The sequence below is a fragment of the Plasmodium falciparum genome (genome assembly GCF_000002765.6).
Source record: "Plasmodium falciparum 3D7 genome assembly, chromosome: 12".
NCBI lineage: Eukaryota > Apicomplexa > Aconoidasida > Haemosporida > Plasmodiidae > Plasmodium > Plasmodium falciparum.
Window position 1 is genome coordinate 855452 of NC_037284.1, and position 19711 is coordinate 875162.

Consider the following 19711-nt stretch of genomic DNA (forward strand, 5'->3'; position numbering starts at 1 on the left):
ACATTGCACTTGATAACAAAAGCATCTTATAATTTTCATGTTATGTTCTTTTTTTTTTTTTTTTTTTTTTTGGTTATTCTTAAATTGAAAATTATATTATTTAAAATTTCTCTTGTTGGATGTTGTATTTTTAATAATATATTAAATGAGCTTATTCATATTAACTTTTCTAATTATTATGATAACAAATTTGTTGTTTTTTAAAGTTATATATACGTGTGAATATTATATTGTATTATTTGTATTTCCTAAAAAAAAAACTTTGATTTTTCAAGAACAGGATAATAAATAAAAGATCTAATATTCATAAAGCTTAACAACATAGAAAAACTCTATATTTATAAATACTACATGATCTTTTATTTTTTTGCCTTTTCTGTTAAACAAAATTATATTATAAATGTATATTTATAATATAATATATATACATTATATATAATTTCATATAATATTAACAAAAAAGAATTTAGATATAATATTTTTAAGGTATCTCTTTCTTATTAATTTAATTTTTTTATCACATTATTGCACACACATAAAGAAAAAAATAAAGTAACAATAATAATAATAATTAATTAAACATAAATGATCTAATATGGTTTAATAACTTTTAAAATAATTAACAAAAATGAATTCTATTTTTTTTTTTTTTTTTAATGGAAGATAAATAAAACCCTCTTTTGTAATTTTTTCTTTTTTATTCTTTTTGTTCTTTTTTTCTTTTTTTTTTTTTTTGCACACAGGGTGTAGGACAAGCCTATAATACTTCAAAAAAAAAAAATATATATATATATATATATATATATATACATATATTTAAATATATATACTATTCAAATTCAAGTACCAATTTATAAAGGGAAAAAAAAAAAAAAAAAAAAGACTTATAGAAAAAATCAAGTAGAAACTAAATAAATTTATTATCAGCATTAAATAATATACAAAAAAATATATATATATTTATAACCTTATATATAACTCATAAAACTTACATTTGTTTTTGCACATTTGCTACTAAAGAAAAAAAAAAAAAAAAAATTAATATATATATATATATATATATATATTGTTTTTATTTTCATTTAAATGTCTTATGTTTTTAAAAGATTTCATATTTCATTTAATTACTAGTAAAATTTATTTTTATAGGATATATTTTTATAGAAAAAATATAATATTTATCATAATAAATGTTTTATAATATTATAGGGCTTATAATTAAAAGAAAAAAAAACCTTTCGCTTTTTATTTTATTTTTTTTTTTTTTGTTATTTTTCTATATTATACATTTGTATATGTATTTTTAATATATTCATTTAATTGTTAAAGATATTATATTTACATCCCCTATTTTTTTTTTTTTTTTTTTTTTTTTCTTTCTTAATATATAATACAGGTATAAAAAAAAACATTTGTATGTTTACAACTTATATATTATTTTGTCGTCATATCAATTATAAAAAAAAGAAAAAAAAAAAATTATATTTAATAATTGAAAACATATAAATATAAAAGCATATATTTTTTGTTGGACTTTATTTTATTATTATTTTATTATTATTATTATATTTTTTTTTTTTTTATAATTGTATATTTAAAAAATCCTTCTTTTCCAACTGTCATATATATACAATATAATTTTAAGATGTCCTATCAAGACGTTCAGGAAAAAAAAAATGAAGATATAAATTATGATGAAATAGCTAGCAGCATGCTAGAGAAGATGGACAAACATATAAATGGAGAAAAACAACCAACGATACATTATGAAAATTTAAATGTACAAGAGCAAGAGGGAGCACATGCTTATTACTCAAATCAAGATATAAATAACATAAATAGCAGTATGTCGTTTTTGAAAAATGTCAAAGAATTAAATTCATCAAATATATTAGATCATCGAACAACAACAAATGACGTAGGATATCCTCGTCGTGTTATGACAGCATTAGGACCTTTACCCTTACCAGAAGAATTTAAAAAGAACATACCCGAAAAATTTGTTGCCAAACCTATTATTGAAGAGAGGGAGATATATGTATCTAAGAAAGAACGAAAACAAAGAGAAATTGAAATACCACATGTGAAATATGAACATACGTTTGAAAAGGTAAAAAAGCAATTGAAGGTTAATAAGTTAGTACCTAATGTTACACAAGTAATAAAAGAAGTACCAAAAGAAATATTAAAACCAGTTATAGAAGAAAAAATTATTGAAGTACCTCAAGGAGTAAAATATGTAGAAGTTCCTGTAGAAGTACCATGTTTGTATCCACCTAAAATAATGCCCAAAGTTGTAACTCAATATGTAGAAAGAATAGTTGAAACTATCAAACCAGTTGTACAAGAAAAAATTATTGAGGTACCTCAAACAGTAATTAAACAAGTACCCAAAATTAAAACAGTTGAAGTTCCATATTATGTTCCAAGATATGTTGAAAAAATCATAGAAGTACCTTTTAAACCAAATGGGGAAATGCCCAAAATAGCTACACACCTACCTATTTCAATATCAGACTCCTTACCCCCCCTAAAACCGACCCACATATTAAGCGCACAAAATGAAAAAAATATTACTAAGCATAATAACAATATGAACAGTAATAATATGAATAATATGAATCCATTCCAAACAACAAATTTCATGATGCCTCTAATGAATTGCTTTCAACAAAATCCAGATCCGAATACATTAAAAAACTCTGAAAATGGTATACCTAATATGAATATGTCACCAACTATTTTAAGACCTATTAATTCTAGAGATACACCCAATAACAATATGAACCCTCAAGAACATATTAAAAATAATATAACACCATATCCAAACAACTCTTTAAATTCTAATTTTACAAATTATAACATGCCCCAAAATTTATATAGTCAAATAGAAAATTTGCCACATGCACATAATTTACCAGATGGGTTCCAATGGCAATATCCTGATGGAGTATCAAATAATCCCTTGTGTAATACTAGAAATATGCCATCTCTTGTTGTTACTTGTCCTCCACAAATTGGTCGCGTTACCTGCACAAGAAAGGATATCCAACCAGATATTCTTACTAAAACAGGGGTCTATGAATTTGATGGATTTAAAAAAAAAGGTACATCTCAATCTCTTTTTCCTCCTTTAGCTCATCATAATAGAGTCCCTTTTCTACCAGCTCCAGCTGCTCCTGGAACTCCTGATATAGAAAACATTGAAAAAAATATGTAACATTTTATACGATAAAATGTATAAGATTATGAAGATAAATTTCTCATAACCTTCTATCATCTTGTAATTTATTATATCTGATGATTTACTACTATGTTATTTTGTCATATCTGTAAAAGATTGTGATGAAAATCTTGCATTTGCATTTAAAATAAAATAACAATTCTATATATTTTAAAAAAATAATAATTTTGATTAATATCAGTTATGGTTGTAAAAAAAAAGAAAAAAAAAAAAAAGATAAATAGATAGCTAGAGAGTGTTATCTTAATTATTTAACAACTGTTTTTCTTTTTTGTTTTTTTCCCTTGATCATTTTTTATGTAATTCATTTCTCAAAATTGTTTTTTTATTATTTTATTTTATTTTGTTATATATATATATATATATATATATATATACTTATATATTTATATATTTATATTTGTGTGTATAATTTATATAGGTCACACTATAAACATGAAAGGAGAAAAAATATTATTTTAATAAAACATAAAATAGAAATATATAAATAATAATACATTTATGATATTATGCTACATTTTTTCTTCAATTCTTGACATATATATGGCATCACATATTAACCATTTTCATATGAAGTATTGTCAAGGAAAATAATAGTGTATTAGTAATTTAAATGTTTAATCCTTATTTTATTTTTTATTATCTTTATAATTTTTATATCATCATATTAAATATATATATTTATATATCTTACATATTAACTTGACCATCATATATGGGTAGTATACACACTGTATATTTAGGAATGTTATTAAGAATTATAGTGTTTTATTATACATTAATAACACATTTAATATTCCTAAAATATATAAAATTAATAATAAACAATAAATAAAAATAAAATGTGTAAAATGATGTATATAATATATTACAAATAATTTTCATAATAAGGTTTTTTTCTAACAAATCTATTTCTTTCGAAAAAAAAAAAAAAAAAGAAAGAAAAAAATAAAATATAAAAAATAAAATATACATATTGAAAGTTATAAATATATATTCAACGTCAAAATAATAATGAATAATTCTATTAATTTAATTTTTTTTTTTTTTTTTTTTTTTTTTTTCATTATTGTACATTGAAACTTCATTTTTGCAGCGTCATTTATGCTATATAAAATAAAATTAATAAATAATAATATAAAAATAAAATCCATATTAATATATAATTAGATCCTATACCTATATAAATATATTATATATATATATATATATATATATATATATATTTATATTTATATATCATTTTTTTAAAACACACATAATAATATAAATAACACATATACATGAAAAATTTTAAATAACTCTTTCCATTTTTTGTATACAGTCAAATATATATATTTATATATTATAATTGATAGGGTTTAAATATTTAATTTATTAAACAAAATTTCCATAGTCACCAAAAAAAATAATAATAATAATATATATATTCATGTATATGATAAAATATTGCTGAGAATAAAATGTAAAGTCATGATATGGAACAATATTAAAAATTTCATCCAAAGTAAGAATGATATTATATTATATAGGACGAAGCCCTTATATGATATGAATATAAGATATATGAAAAATAAGAGAAGAGGGCTAAAAGAGCAACCAAGAAAGAAGCCTTTGGATATTGAAAAGAAAATAAGGAATCCTTATAAATATGAAGAAGGAATGCATTTTGATAATTTAAGTAAAGGTGAATTATATTTACCTGAATCGTGTAAAGGGAAAAAGCTAGCGATGTTATGTAATCGTTTATATTATTTTAATATAAATGATGAAGAATTATTACAACGATATGCTGAAAGAGCAAGTGTCATTGCTAATAGTATGAGTACAAAAGAAATGTCGTTAATATTAAATACAATGAGGAAATTTAATTATCGAAATGAAAAATTATTGGAAACATTTTCTAAACATATACCAAGTAAATTACATAAAGGGGTACCCCAGGATATCTCCTTAATATTAAATGCATATTCTCATTTTAATTATAAAGATAAAAATTTAATCAATAGGATATGTGAAGAAATACCACATAAGATTCCACATTTCCAACCAAGTCATATATCTAGTGTAATAAGTGCTTTTTATAAACTACAAATAAGAGACCAAATAATTATTGATGACCTGATAGATGAAATAATAGAAAGGATTGATGAATTTGACCCGAAGTCCTTAACAAATATAATAAATTCATTTTCTAAATTAAATTATAAAAATGATAATAAATATATTTTATGGAAAAAATGTATCGAAGCCGTAAAAAAATTGGACAAAGAGTTTAATTTCTTAGAGATAGTTTTAATAACTAATGCTTTATGTAAAGAACATATTATAAAAATAAAAAATAAAGATAATGAATATTTACATATAGATAAATATAATAATAATAATAATAATAATAATAATAATAATAATATATGTACACATTTATGTGAGGTTATAAAATACAAGATATATGAAGAAAAGTGCTTGAATGTTCATACCAATGCATTTTTGTTATGTACTGTTGCACATTCTTTATCCAAAGTTAAATATTATGAAAAAGATTTATTTCATTTTATTATTGAATATTTTTCACATGAAAATAATTATATTTCTTTAGATAATCAACATTTCTCACAATTAATATATTCTTCTTATATTTTCAATATTGATAAACCAGAATTTATAAATATGTTCATTAAAGTAATATCCAATCGAATAGAAACTAAACAACTAAATGAACAGGCATTATCAACAATTTGTTATTCTTTTGCTAAATTAAAAATTAGAAATATATCATTCTTTATACTTTTATCATCTTATATTATTAAACAAAAAATACAATTATCTACACAAAGTTTAAGTCTTATTTGTTATAGCTATTCCAAATTACTTATAAAATCAGAAATGTTATTTTATATTTTGTCAGTACAAATTTTTCAAAATATGAATATGTTTACAAAACAAGGGTTATCTATAATATTAAGTTCTTATGCTAACTTAAAAATATTTAATGTTAAAATGTTCTCTCTTATTAATAAATATATGAATCTTTATCTACCAAATTTTACAAAGAATGAATGTTTATTAATTTGCTCACATTATGATCATGCTCTAAAAAAATTAAATGATCCAGTGGACACAAATAATGATGATACAACCGTGTTGGTAAACAAAACAACTAAAACTAAAAAAGAATTAAACGATTTTGTTAAATTATTAAAAGAAAAAATTTCTAAAATAGAAGATGATGAGAAAATAAAAAATTATAATAATAAAAATAAAATTGTTAATAATGAAGAAGAACATGCTGATCATTTTGATGATGAAAATATATTTTCAATATTTAAACAAAACGATATATTAAATGATCAATATGAAGATGATAATAATAATAATAATAATAATAATAATAATAATACAATTGTTAATATACCAAATCCAAATTATACATTAAATACATCTGATGGATTTATAATAAATGAAGATATAAAGAAAAAAGAAGATACTTTAAAATTGTATCAAAAAATATTTCTTAATCATAAAAATGTAAATAGTAATATATTACAAAATGTATCATTAAACAACGAAATATTTAGTCAACAGCTTTCATCATTAATAGACAAGCAAAAAGAAACCAATGAAGAAATGAATAACTATCAAGCGTTTCAAAATAATCCAAAAGATGAAATAAATGAAAAAACAGAAAGCACATCAAATATATCAGATGTATCCACATTATCAAATATATCACATACATCGGACATTTCAAATAATACACAATTATTTGATCATTTAAAACCTTCATCAAATCAAATTTATAATAATAACCATAAAACCAAAAGCTTAATAGACCTTATGACCTCAAACAAACCAGCAATCTTAAATTCTGAAAAAGAAAATTTAATAAAATCAGCTGAACAAATGGAGACAGAATTTATAAGAGATTATGTAAATCAACAAAAAGATTCTCATCATAATAGTACAATCGGAAGAAATCATGAAAAAAGGAAAAAAAAAATAAATAAAATAAAAAACTTATTGTCCAAAAATCATCAAACTGTAAATGATCTTAATAATCTAAAGAAAAAATGGAATGAAATATATAAAAAATAAAGGAATATGAAAACAAAAAAAAATACAAGAATAAAAAGAAAAAGAAAAAGAATAAATACATGGATAAACCTTATTTAAATAAATAAAAAGATTTATCACCATTTAAATGAATACATATACATATATAATAATATTTGTGTGATCCATTGTTATTCTTCATATCCTATTTCTATACTCTATTGTTATTCCAACATGTTTCATTGTTAAAATGAATATAAAAAATATATATGTATTTAAATATATATATATATATATCCTTTCTTTTAACTTATCAAAAAGGTTGTATATATGAAAAAAATTATATTTCCTTTATACAAATGAAAAAAAAAAAAAAAAAAAAGGATAATTTTATGAAAATGAAAATAAATATAACTTACCATATTTTTTTTAGTTATGAAAAAAAAAAAAAAAAAATTAACAAAAATTATATATTTCATTTATAAAATATCTTTTTTGTATGACATCTTTTTTAAATGCAAAATGAAAAGAATTTTATGCTCCATCTAGGATTTGAACAAAAAAAAAAAAAAAATAAATAAAATAAATTAGGAAACATGAATAAATAAAGGAATATCAAAACCTACATAACATACACACGCATATATATAATTTTATTGGATAGCGGGTTATATATAAACTTTAATTTTTTTTTTAATTTTTTCTTTTGAACTTCATTATATGTTTAAAAATATTTTGTATTAACTTATTATATTTATATATATATATATATATATATATATATATATATAAATATATGTATATGCAATTTTTAAATGTGTTCCCATAATTTCAAACATTTCATGGATTTTATATCATTTTATTATTCTTACATATTATTGTAATTATTTTTTATATGAATTAATACACATATATATGGTGAACAAATTAAACATATCGATATAATAGATTTAATGTTTTAAAATATACATATTATTATTTATATAAAATATACTTTTTCTGGTAAAAAGATATAGTATATATATATATATATATATTTTATATATTAATTTTGTAAGATAATGTATTCTAAGAGATTTTCTAAGAACACGTATTATTTACCATACAAATCCAAATGCTTAAGTAACGTAAATGGGAGTTTATTAAAAGAACCATATAATTTACATTACTTTTTATTAGGTACTAATAACCCTAGTTGTGAAAATGAAATACATTTAATTGAATACAATGATCAGTTTTTATCTGTCAGAAATATTGAAACATATCACTATGAGGGAGAATCAGAACATTTGATATGTTTAGATATGTATGAGAATGAAGACCAGAAAAAAAAAATAATTCTTTGTACGGCAGGATATGAAAAATGTAATGAACAAAAGATGATTAATAATGATATGAATTATAATGAATGTAATGAATATGATTACAGGAATGATGTGTGTTCGTTGTGGATGGGGGACATAGATAATTTAGATGATAATAATAATGATGATAATAATAATAATAATAATGATGATAATAATAATAATAATTATGATGATACTAATAATAATAATGATAATGATAATAATAATAATAATAATGATAATAATAATAATAATAATAATCATAATCATAATAATCATAATAATCATAATAATCATAATAATAATATCGATAAACAGACTAATTATAAGAACCAAAAAAATCATTCAAAAAAAAAAAAAAAAAAATTAACAAAAGTATTGGAACTGAATAAAGGTAATAATGAAAATTTTAAATACATTAAAAAAACAGTTGTAAATGATTTTAACAAGGAATACAACAAAATATGTATTATAGATAAAAATAGTTATAGTATATTTAATAGGACTAAAAATGATGTAAATTTCATGGTTTCAAAAAATGTTAATTATGAATTAGTAGATGGAATATTTGATCCACACCATGAAAATATTTTAACGGTCATGAGTAATATAAAAATATATGGATATGATATAAGAAGCAACATGAATATTTTTTCAACTTATACTAATCATAAAGCAGATTTATCATCAATTGATTTTAATTCAAATATACCTAATGTACTTTTAACATCATCTAATGATGGATATATAAAATTATGGGATTTAAGATTTTTAAAAGATTCTTTTTTTACAACTAATATACATTCTCATTGGATTACTTCTATACATTTTAATCATTTTCATGATGAATTATTATTATCAACAAGTACTGATCATTTGCTGAAATTACATAAAATATCTTTCCCAACTTCTAATTTTCAAAATGACAATGTTAATTATGAATTAGTAAAAACATATACTGATCATGAAGATTCAGTATATAAAGGATGTTGGAGCAAAACGGATGCTTGGGTTTTTTCGTCTCTATCATATGATGGAAAATGTGTTGTACACGGCGTGCCAACTGATCAAAAATATAAAATACTCTTATAACAAAGGAACCAAAACAATATTAATATAATATATATATATATATATATATATTTATTTATTTATTTATTTATAATATATATATTTTATTTTCTCCCCTAATTCAGGATATTTTCTTATTAATCTTATAAATAATACACAGAACAGTTATGTATATATTATAATATATATATGTATTTTTTCATATATATCATAATTTAATTTTTGAATATTCATATATACTTTATATATCACCTCAAATTTTCAACATTGTACATAAATGTATAAATATATATATTTATATATAATATTTTCAATTTTTTATAGGTAAATCTAAGTATATAATAGAAAAAAATTATAATAAATAATATATTATATATATATATATATATATATATATATATATACATATACATATATTTATGCTTGTATCTATTTTTCCTAATTAATATTATACATTTTACTTTTGATAATAAAATGTAATATGTGATTTTTAAAATGTTCATTTGAAATAATTATATAAAATAAATAATTAATGAATTACTTTTTTTTTTAAATCATAAATGGATAATATTTTTATAAATATTATATATATGTATATTTATTTTTATTTTATTTTATTTTATTTCATTTTTATTTTATTTTGTTGTGACCTTATAATTTTAATGTTTGTGAGAATTAAAAAACTGATTCTTTCCTTTTCAATATATTTAATAATTTGCTCATGTGTAATGAATAATAAATGGTTCCTTTTTTGTAGGAGAATTATATTACAGCCTAATTTTAATTTATGTTTTTTATCTTATAATACTTATCGTATTCCTGATATATATAATAATTATTATAATGTTATTAAAAAAGAAAAAAAGAAGAAAAGAAAGAATTTTTCTTTTTTCTCTAAAGGATGTTACAATAATTGCAGCAAAGCACAAAAGTTGTATGGGGAAAACGAAGAAACGACTTATGGATACACAAAATATGATAAAAAGGATGAGACATATATAAATATATTAGAACGTAAAGCTGATGAAATAAAGAATTCTAAGAATTGTTTTAATAATAAAATAAAAACGAATAAAAATGAATATGCTCATAAATTACAACCACTTGATTATACTACATTACATTTATTATCAATAGAATTGAATACCCTGTTGTCAGATTCAATTGTTGAACATATTACACAAGCAGATGATAAAACTATAGTATTGCATCTAACAAAAAGAGATAAAGAATATTATCTGTATATATGCTACGATAATGCAAACCCAGTCATTTCTTTAGGGTTAAAAATAAAAAAATTATTTAATAGATTTATTGAAGATGACTATGCTGAAAAATTAAATCCCGTTATTAAATATTCTATTATATCGAATGTATATATGAAAAAACGTTTTGTTAAAATATTATGTATTGATTTAATATTAAAAAGGAAAAGTCAAGAAGATTTAGATATAGAAGATATATTAAATAATCAGTATAGCACTAGGAAAGTGACTTTATTATTTGACCTACATAATAATTCTTGTATATCATTTCTTATTAATAAAAGTACTAATGAAATTTTAATTTCGCCACACAATTATGTAACAGAAAAAACAATTGATAAATCATATAAAGAAGGACATAAATATATATTCCCACAAAATAATGAATGTAAATTAATACCAGATCATTATGAATTCTTTTCCACATTTTTAAATCTATTTAAATCTAGAAAAGAACAAAACTTTATTTCATCCTTAATGGACATATATGAAGGGGTAAGTTATAATTTGTTATTAAAATTTTATGATTATTTAAATATACCTACTCATATCAAATTTGAAGAAATGGACAAGGGTACCTTGTTGGATTTCTTTAATAAAGCTTATATTAAATGGTTGCGATTTTTAAACTTAAAAGAAAAGACGGATGAACTTATATTTTACCCACACTATGATTATAAATTAAATATACCTTCTGTTCTTAATTTTGTAAAATCAAAAAAAAAAAAAAATTACACTATTATTAGTAATATCCCACAAGGGCAGTTTAATTCTGTGAAAGAGGGTCACCAAGACGATAAAAATGAAGATGATGATGATAATGATAGTAATATTATTAAGAGGGATAATAATATTATTAAGAGGGATAATAATAATATTATTCATATTAATAGGAGTGATAATAATATTAATAAGAGTGATAATAATAATAATAATATTATTCATATTAATAGGAGTGATTATTATAACAGTTCAGATTATACCAATATACATGACCAAGAAGAAGAATATAATAAGAGCAATCATAATATTACAAAAAATAATATTGATACCAATCAAATAATAAAGGATACACTTAAAGAAAATGATAAAAAAAATATAAAATTATCAGATAGTGATAATAAACATATTCATTTCGAAACAACAATAGAATTAGTATACTATTATTATTGTAAATATTTTTCTGTAAATGAATTTTATACTACCTTAAAATATTGTAAAGATTTTTTAAAGAAAAAGTTACCACAATATGAAGATATGCTTTTACAATATAAAAACGACAGAGAAATATGTGAAAAGGCTTATTTATTACACGAAAATATTAATAACTTAACTGTGTTTAATCATACAATCTCAAAAATGAATGACTGGTTAGATAAAAAAACTTATGATGCTTTAAAAATAATTGAAAATGAATTAAGATATAATTCATTAGAAGATAATCGAAAAAAATTTGTGAAAAAACAAGAAGAAGATAAAAAAAAAGAAGAAACCTTAATGAAAAAAATTATAAATACTAAACCAAATACAATAAGAACACCTCAAAATATCTATAAAGGTTCCTTATTAATTAAAATTAACGAAACAGATTTATCCTCTCCTTTTCTAATCATAGGAAAAAATAGTAAACAAAATGAAAAAATCTCAACACAAATTCTAATGTTTAATGATTTATGGTTTCATGTTCATGAATATCCAGGAGGGCATGTTATACTAAGAAATAAAAAAATTAAAGATAAAATAATTACAGCAGATACAAACTTATCTGATATAACTATTGATGAAGATATTAAATATGCTGCAAATATGGCTGCATATTTCTCTAAAGCCAGAAAAATGGAAAAAACGCTCGTCTGCTTTACTTTAGGAAAATACGTATTAAAAGACAACACCTTGAATGAAGGGGCAGTGGAGGTATTAAAATATAAATTAATATACGGAAGGTAGGGAAAAAAAAAGAAAAAAAATAAAATAAAATAAAATAAAAATAAAAATACATTAATATATTATAATATATTATAATTTTTCATGTTATATTTTATTTTTTACTTCCTTAGGCCTAATAAAGTTGCAAGTATTATAAAAGATCTTAATGAAAGAAATAAAGAAATAGAAATATGCAAAAAAAAAAAAAAAAAAAAAAAAAAGTAACTCTTCACCAAATAACTTCAATTATACCGTTTTTAATATATTTTTTCTTGTTATAAATATAAAAAAAAATAAAAAATATATACTATCTAAATATATCTATTATGTAATATATATATATATATATATATATATATATATATATATATATATGTATATGTGTGTACATATATGTTTATTATTTTTTATTATAATTTTTTTTTTTTTTTTTTTAATGTTTAAAATATATTTGTTTATTTATCTTTTTCATTTGAAGAATCTACTTTTTTGTATAAAATTCAATATATATACTATTTTTATGATTATCACCATATACCTAATATGAAGCAATAGATATTTTACATAAAAAAGTAATATAATATAATTAAAAATTGTAACATATTTATATTATATATATTTTTATATATTTATACACGTCAATATACCCAGCTTTTTTTTTTTTTTTTTTCTTCTTTTTTCTCTTTTTCTCTTTTGCTTTTTTTCCGTTATTTAACCCCCCAAAAGAAAATTAATTAAAAATAAAAAAAATACACCTTTACGAAATTTTTGTTTTTTTTATTCTAATTTATCCTTCATAATTAAAGTATATCCAAAAAAAATATTAAAAAAATGGAATAACTATTTTATATATATATATATATATATATATATTTTTTTTTTTTTTTTTTCTTCTTTAAAATAATGATCTTTGGATTTTTACTGTTAAATGTTTTGTTATGCGTCCTTATGAAAAATTACCTTTGTTTATTAAAAAATAAAAGGAATGTTTTTTACACAATACATAATTTGTCGAACGAAAAAAAGAAGAAAACTCATGGTATTTTCCATAGAAGGAATAATGGGAATGCTATCATAAAATTGTTCATAATAAACAATACAAGTGAAAAAAAAAAGAATTATAAAAAAAAAAATAAAGAGGATTTTATTTTGAATAATAAAAAGAATAGAAAAGATAAAGCAAATGTTTTATATGCTACACAAAGTAATTTTTTTAACCCTAAACAATTTAAAGATTTATTAAACCAAGATACTAAAGATAAAACGAAAAATACGGATGATGATGATGATTGCCTAGATTTAGAAAATGTCGAAAATTTAGAAGAAATAGCACCTGAATTACATATGAAATTAATGGAATATAAAAAAAGTGAAGAATCAAAAGATAAAGAAATAAATGAAAAAAAAATAGAAGATGTAAAAGATATTACACTATATGAAGGATTACCTCTTCTAATGATTGAAGGAGAAAAGTTAGAAGGTTTTGCTGACACCAGGAAAGTTAAAATAAAACCAGAAATATCTACTCCCTTCACAAATGATGATTATAATGAATATATTAAATCTAGTATAGATGAGAAAATGGGAAACTCTGATGTCGATGAGACAAAAAAAAATGAAAAATATGATAAAAATATAAAGAAAGAGAATTGTTCTAATACAAAGGAAGAACTAAATAAGTTCGAAAAAGATATACAATATATATTAAATGTATCTAATGAGGAAAAACAAAAAAAAAAAGAAATGGATAAAAATGAAGAAGTAAAAAAAAGTGATGAGTTAACAAAAGAAGGAAAAATAGAAAGATATAAAAAAGTAGGAAGACATTATTATATGGATTCAAGTATAGGTAAAATATTATTTGATAGAAATTATCCAGGATATGCTTATACAAATCATGGAGAAAATATAGATGAAATGAATGAGAAGAGTGAATATGATTCCTCTGTTCCGAGTTATTTAAATCCATCTAATGTACATTTAAGAACTGGACGTAAAAGAGAAGAACAGAAAAAAAAAGATAGTGGAATAAAACAGAAAAAAAGATGGAATGTAAATAATACAACTAATGATATTAAAAGAGGAAATTGGAAATATTATGATGATACAGTAAAAGATTTAATAGATTCAATTGATCAAGAAAAATTAGAAGAAAATTATTATTCTAATAATTATTATCAAAGAAGTCATAATAATACAGGTTATGGTGGTTTAGAAAAAGTACAAAATAATTATTTTGATGTTCAGTTTATAGGATCTGCTGAAACATATCCTGCAAATATATCAGTAGGTATGAATTTTATATGGCCTATAAATTTTGTACCCTTATTATCTAAACAATATACTAAAAGATTAGGTCAACCAATTAAATCACCAATATTTAATTTAGGAGGTTTTGATCATTTACAATTATGGTATTATCCTGATGGTATGAATAATTCTATGGATGGTTACTGTTCATTAAAATTAATGATGAAACCAGGTTCATTTCTTCCAGTAAAAATTTTCTTATTTGCATTTAGTGAATATAATTATATTAACACTAAAGCATTCTATAAAGAATCAGCTGATTATGTTATATCCTCATCCAATTTATGTAAATGCCTATTAAAAACAAAAGAAAATTTAAAAAATATAGAAAATAATAAAGATTATGTTATTCTTGGACCAGCTGGAAATATATATATAGGAGTAGGAATATATGATGATAATTACGACTTTGAAGAAGATTTCAAAAAATTTTATTCAATCAATAATAAATATAAAAATAAGAAAAATAAAAATCAAGAATTCAAATATAAATACGATTGGGATGAAGGAGTACATATTTTCGATAACTGGCTAAAAAAACAATCAGCTGTTACGGATGATAAGGATGAATTGTTACCATCATATTATACACATTCAGAATTGTATGAAAATTATAAATATAAATATGTACCTGAAAAAAATCCTTTCAAATTTCTAAGGTCCAAAAATACAAAACAAACGTGGAACAGACATCCATTTTAAAGAATTAATATGAATAAATGTACAAATGAATGATTACATAAATAAGTAAATATAAACATAAGCATATATATATATATATATATATATATATATATGTTAGTACAATTTATTTTAAAGAAAAATTATTAAATTAGTAGAAAGTTTTTTTAAATAAATTGATTATTATTAAAACATTATAATTATAATGGAAAAGTCCAAAAATAATATAAAATAAAATAAATAATATATTAAATTAAAGTGTAACTATAATTAAAAAAAAAAAATAGAAATAAAAATAAAAATTCATTAATTAATAATAAAAATAATAAAATCTCAAAAAAACATTAAAAAATAATAAAAAAAAAAAAAAAAAAAAAAAAAAGAAGAAGCATATAATACATTAAAAAAAATATACATAATTATATATGCATAACCTTTATATTGTACATATACCTTTATTGTTAAATATTCGGAAAATTTATATTAATACGAACAAATAACATAAACATAGCGAATTTAAGTTAACAAAAAAAAAATATATATGCATATATTATAAGACCGAATGGTATACATAGAAGGAATTGTCTATAATGTTAATTGTATATATGAATGTAGATTCATATAATAACATATTAATTTATCATGATATACCTAAAACATACAAAAAAAAATATATATTAATATATATATATATATATATAATATATACTTTTATTTTTTTCATTAATTTTTTGATTTATTTTTTTTTTTTTTTTTGTTAAAAATAATGTCAATTTATCATTTGATTATTCTTTTAATTATTCAGTTATTTATTTTTTACATATTACTTTTATCTTTTTTCTTTTTTTCCTTTTTTCCCTTTTTTTGTGTACTCCCACAACTGGTGTATGAGATTTCCCCCTTGTTTAAAATATACATCAATGTATATAATTTATATTCTTGAAAGTTCCTATATGGATAGATACATATTTATTTTCCAAAATAAAATTATGACATTATTGATCTTTTATATTTTAATATTTTGAATTATTATTAAGGTCTTCGTCATTCTTATTAACCTTTCTTCCGTGAATAAATCTTTGTATTAAACCTTTTTTAAGTGGGGAAAATGAAGATGATGATGTAGAATTATTATTTTCCTTATCTTCTGATGAGAGATGTTCTTTTTTCATACTATCATATATTTCATCTGTTAATTTTTGAGTTAAGTTATTAGTTAATCTTTCAGGTAATTCGTTTAATAATATATTTTTAATTTTTTTTAATAATTCATTAGCTGTTTCTTTATCACAATATTTGGCTATTTGATTAATATTCTCTAAACATAACTGTTCGTTTTTTAATTTTCGTAGTTTTATCAATTCTTCAATTTCTTTATTATTTTTTAATAATGTTTTTTCGACATATATACAATTTTTTTGGTAATCTAAAAGTAATGGAAAAATTTTTAATTTATCATAATTTTTGATCATTTTCCTTAATTTTAATTTATGAGCTTCTTTCAAGGAATTATTAATCATTCTATCAATATTATTCATATGTTCAATTTTTATTAATTTAAATTCTATTTTAAAATAATATTTTAAATATATAAGAGAAGAACAAAAAAATCCATAAAAAAAGTGTAGCATGATTTTTTTTTCAAATTCATTAATATTTTCAGTTAAGATTTGGGAAATATGTTCATTAATAATATAATAATAAACTAATAATGAGGGTTTAATCATAGATAGGAGTGTAATAATATTCCATATAATAAAATTTAAAATATATAACATTATGGTGAAGGATGTTTTAACATACAATTTATTTTTAAAGAAAAAATATATAGGTAAATTTAACATTAGTATTTCAATTATGCTTTTGAATTGATAATGTGAATTACATACGTATACATCATGATGACCTGATTTTATATCACATAAGTTAATATCAGTATATTCTGACTCAGCAGTTGTATTTTCTGTATTTACCACATCATTTTTCAAATTACCAACATTGTTATTATTAATATTGTTATTGTTATTATTATTATCATTATTATTAGTATTAATAATATTATTTTGGTTTTTTTTTAATTCTTCTGCATTTAATGAACTCATCAAGATATTATTCTTATCAGTCACCTTATCTGCATATTTTTCATTACCATTTATACTAATGTTACTGATAGTACTACCCTGGGGTGTATATTTTGCTTCATCCGTTTCGTCATTATTATTTATTTTAATATCATTAATGTTAATAGATGGTGAGATATGTTCCTCATTGGTTGTACTATTCGTATTATATGAATTATTTAAATTATCTATATTATCTATATTATTCATATTATTCGTATTGTTTATGGACTCACTCATTTCTTCTTTTACATCATTTATTTCATACTCCTTATCTGTTGTTATATTATCCTTATCAGTTGTTCCATTTTCTTTATCTTTTGTTCCATTTTCTTTATCTGTTGTTCCACTTTCTTTATCTGTCATTCCATTTTCTTTATCGGTCGTTCCACTTTCTTTATCTGTCATTCCATTTTCTTTATCGGTCGTTCCATTTTCTTTATCAGTCGTTCCATTTTCCTTATCAACCATTTTATTTGGTAAGTCTTCCTTCGTGCCATCAACCACTTTGACCTCATCCTTTGTTGTCTGTATCTTTCTTAAAGCCATTATACAATTCCACAAGAACTTCAACAATTTTAAAAGAAGTTTCTTACTATCAAATTTCGAATCATTTTCCTTTTTTAAAGGACGATCTTCATATAATGTATTTTCTCCATGTAATACATGTGTATTTATATAAACAATGTTAAGCATTTTAAATAAAATATTATTTTTTTTCTTTAGTTTAATTTCTGGACCTACATTATTTTGACTTGGCTCATATGTATTAATATCACTATTAATAATTAAAGTTTCTGGGTTTGCATTTAAATCAAATTTAAATTTGGGTATTTTTTTATTTTTTTTATTTTTTTTATTTTTAGAATTTTTAGAATTTTTCTTTTTTTTTTGAAGTTGATTTTTTAGAAATTCATTATAAGCCTCCTTTGCTAATTCTACACAATATTTTAATACATTAGTTCTTTTCATATCTATATATCTTCTACTATCTCTTTTAAATATATTACATAAATATTTATAAAAATAAAAAGAAGCAAAGTTTCCTAACACAAAGGATATAATAAATGTAACATGTAATCCATCATATTCTCGGATATTTTCTGGTTCATTAATATCTGGTGTGTTCAAATTTGAGAAATTAAAATATGATAAAAAATACTGTCTCATCCATTTCTTATAACTAGAATACAATCTAAAAATATATATTAATATAAATATTGTTAGAAAATAATATGAATGATATACAGCACTTTGAAATATATATCTGAACGGACTAAAATATGCAGACACCTCTGCTATATAAAAATGTTTTGATAATCTCTTAAATAATTTATCATCATTATAAAAATTGGAATCAATTATTTTATGGATTTTCTTAGTTGCAAAATATACTAATAATATGAATATTATTATGTATATTTCAAAGTCTATAATTACGGACAATATTATATCTGTGCTCTCTTGTGCCATGTTTGAATAACAAAAAAAAAAAAAAAATTAAAAAATTAAAATATATAGAAGGAGATCAAACAAAAAAATAAATAATTTTTTCATATATCTTTTAATCAAATAAATAGGGTATTCATTTTTTTTTTTTCCCTACAAATATATATACATATAAATATATATATATATATTATATATCTATTTATTATATTCCTTTTTTGTTTGTTCTTTCTTTACTAATAATAT

At 20.3% G+C, this 19711-nt stretch overlaps 6 protein-coding genes across 6 annotated transcripts; 5 read left to right on the forward strand and 1 right to left on the reverse strand.

Annotated features, from left to right (window-relative positions):
* Positions 1-1645: 1645 nt before the first annotated feature.
* On the forward strand, positions 1646-3220 carry PF3D7_1221400 (inner membrane complex protein 1h, putative; the record flags this gene model as incomplete). The annotated part of the gene is made up of 1 exon (XM_001350576.1): positions 1646-3220. One exon carries the CDS (start codon positions 1646-1648, stop codon positions 3218-3220), a length of 1575 nt encoding a protein of 524 aa, XP_001350612.1.
* Positions 3221-4810: 1590 nt separating this feature from the next.
* On the forward strand, positions 4811-7339 carry PF3D7_1221500 (heptatricopeptide repeat-containing protein, putative; the record flags this gene model as incomplete). The annotated part of the gene is made up of 1 exon (XM_001350577.1): positions 4811-7339. One exon carries the CDS (start codon positions 4811-4813, stop codon positions 7337-7339), a length of 2529 nt encoding a protein of 842 aa, XP_001350613.1.
* Positions 7340-8358: 1019 nt separating this feature from the next.
* Positions 8359-9735, forward strand: PF3D7_1221600 (protein TSSC1, putative; the record flags this gene model as incomplete). The annotated part of the gene is made up of 1 exon (XM_001350578.1): positions 8359-9735. The coding sequence occupies one exon, from the start codon at positions 8359-8361 to the stop codon at positions 9733-9735; it is 1377 nt and encodes a 458-aa protein (XP_001350614.1).
* A 539-nt stretch (positions 9736-10274) lies between these two features.
* PF3D7_1221700 (uncharacterized protein) lies at positions 10275-13130 on the forward strand (the record flags this gene model as incomplete). The annotated part of the gene is made up of 2 exons (XM_001350579.2): positions 10275-12922; positions 13037-13130. The coding sequence occupies 2 exons, from the start codon at positions 10275-10277 to the stop codon at positions 13128-13130; spliced, it is 2742 nt and encodes a 913-aa protein (XP_001350615.2).
* A 678-nt stretch (positions 13131-13808) lies between these two features.
* On the forward strand, positions 13809-15917 carry PF3D7_1221800 (conserved protein, unknown function; the record flags this gene model as incomplete). Its single annotated transcript, XM_001350580.1, has 1 exon — positions 13809-15917. The coding sequence occupies one exon, from the start codon at positions 13809-13811 to the stop codon at positions 15915-15917; it is 2109 nt and encodes a 702-aa protein (XP_001350616.1).
* Positions 15918-16909: 992 nt separating this feature from the next.
* Positions 16910-19489, reverse strand: PF3D7_1221900 (conserved Plasmodium membrane protein, unknown function; the record flags this gene model as incomplete). Its single annotated transcript, XM_001350581.1, has 1 exon — positions 16910-19489. One exon carries the CDS (start codon positions 19487-19489, stop codon positions 16910-16912), a length of 2580 nt encoding a protein of 859 aa, XP_001350617.1.
* Positions 19490-19711: the final 222 nt, after the last annotated feature.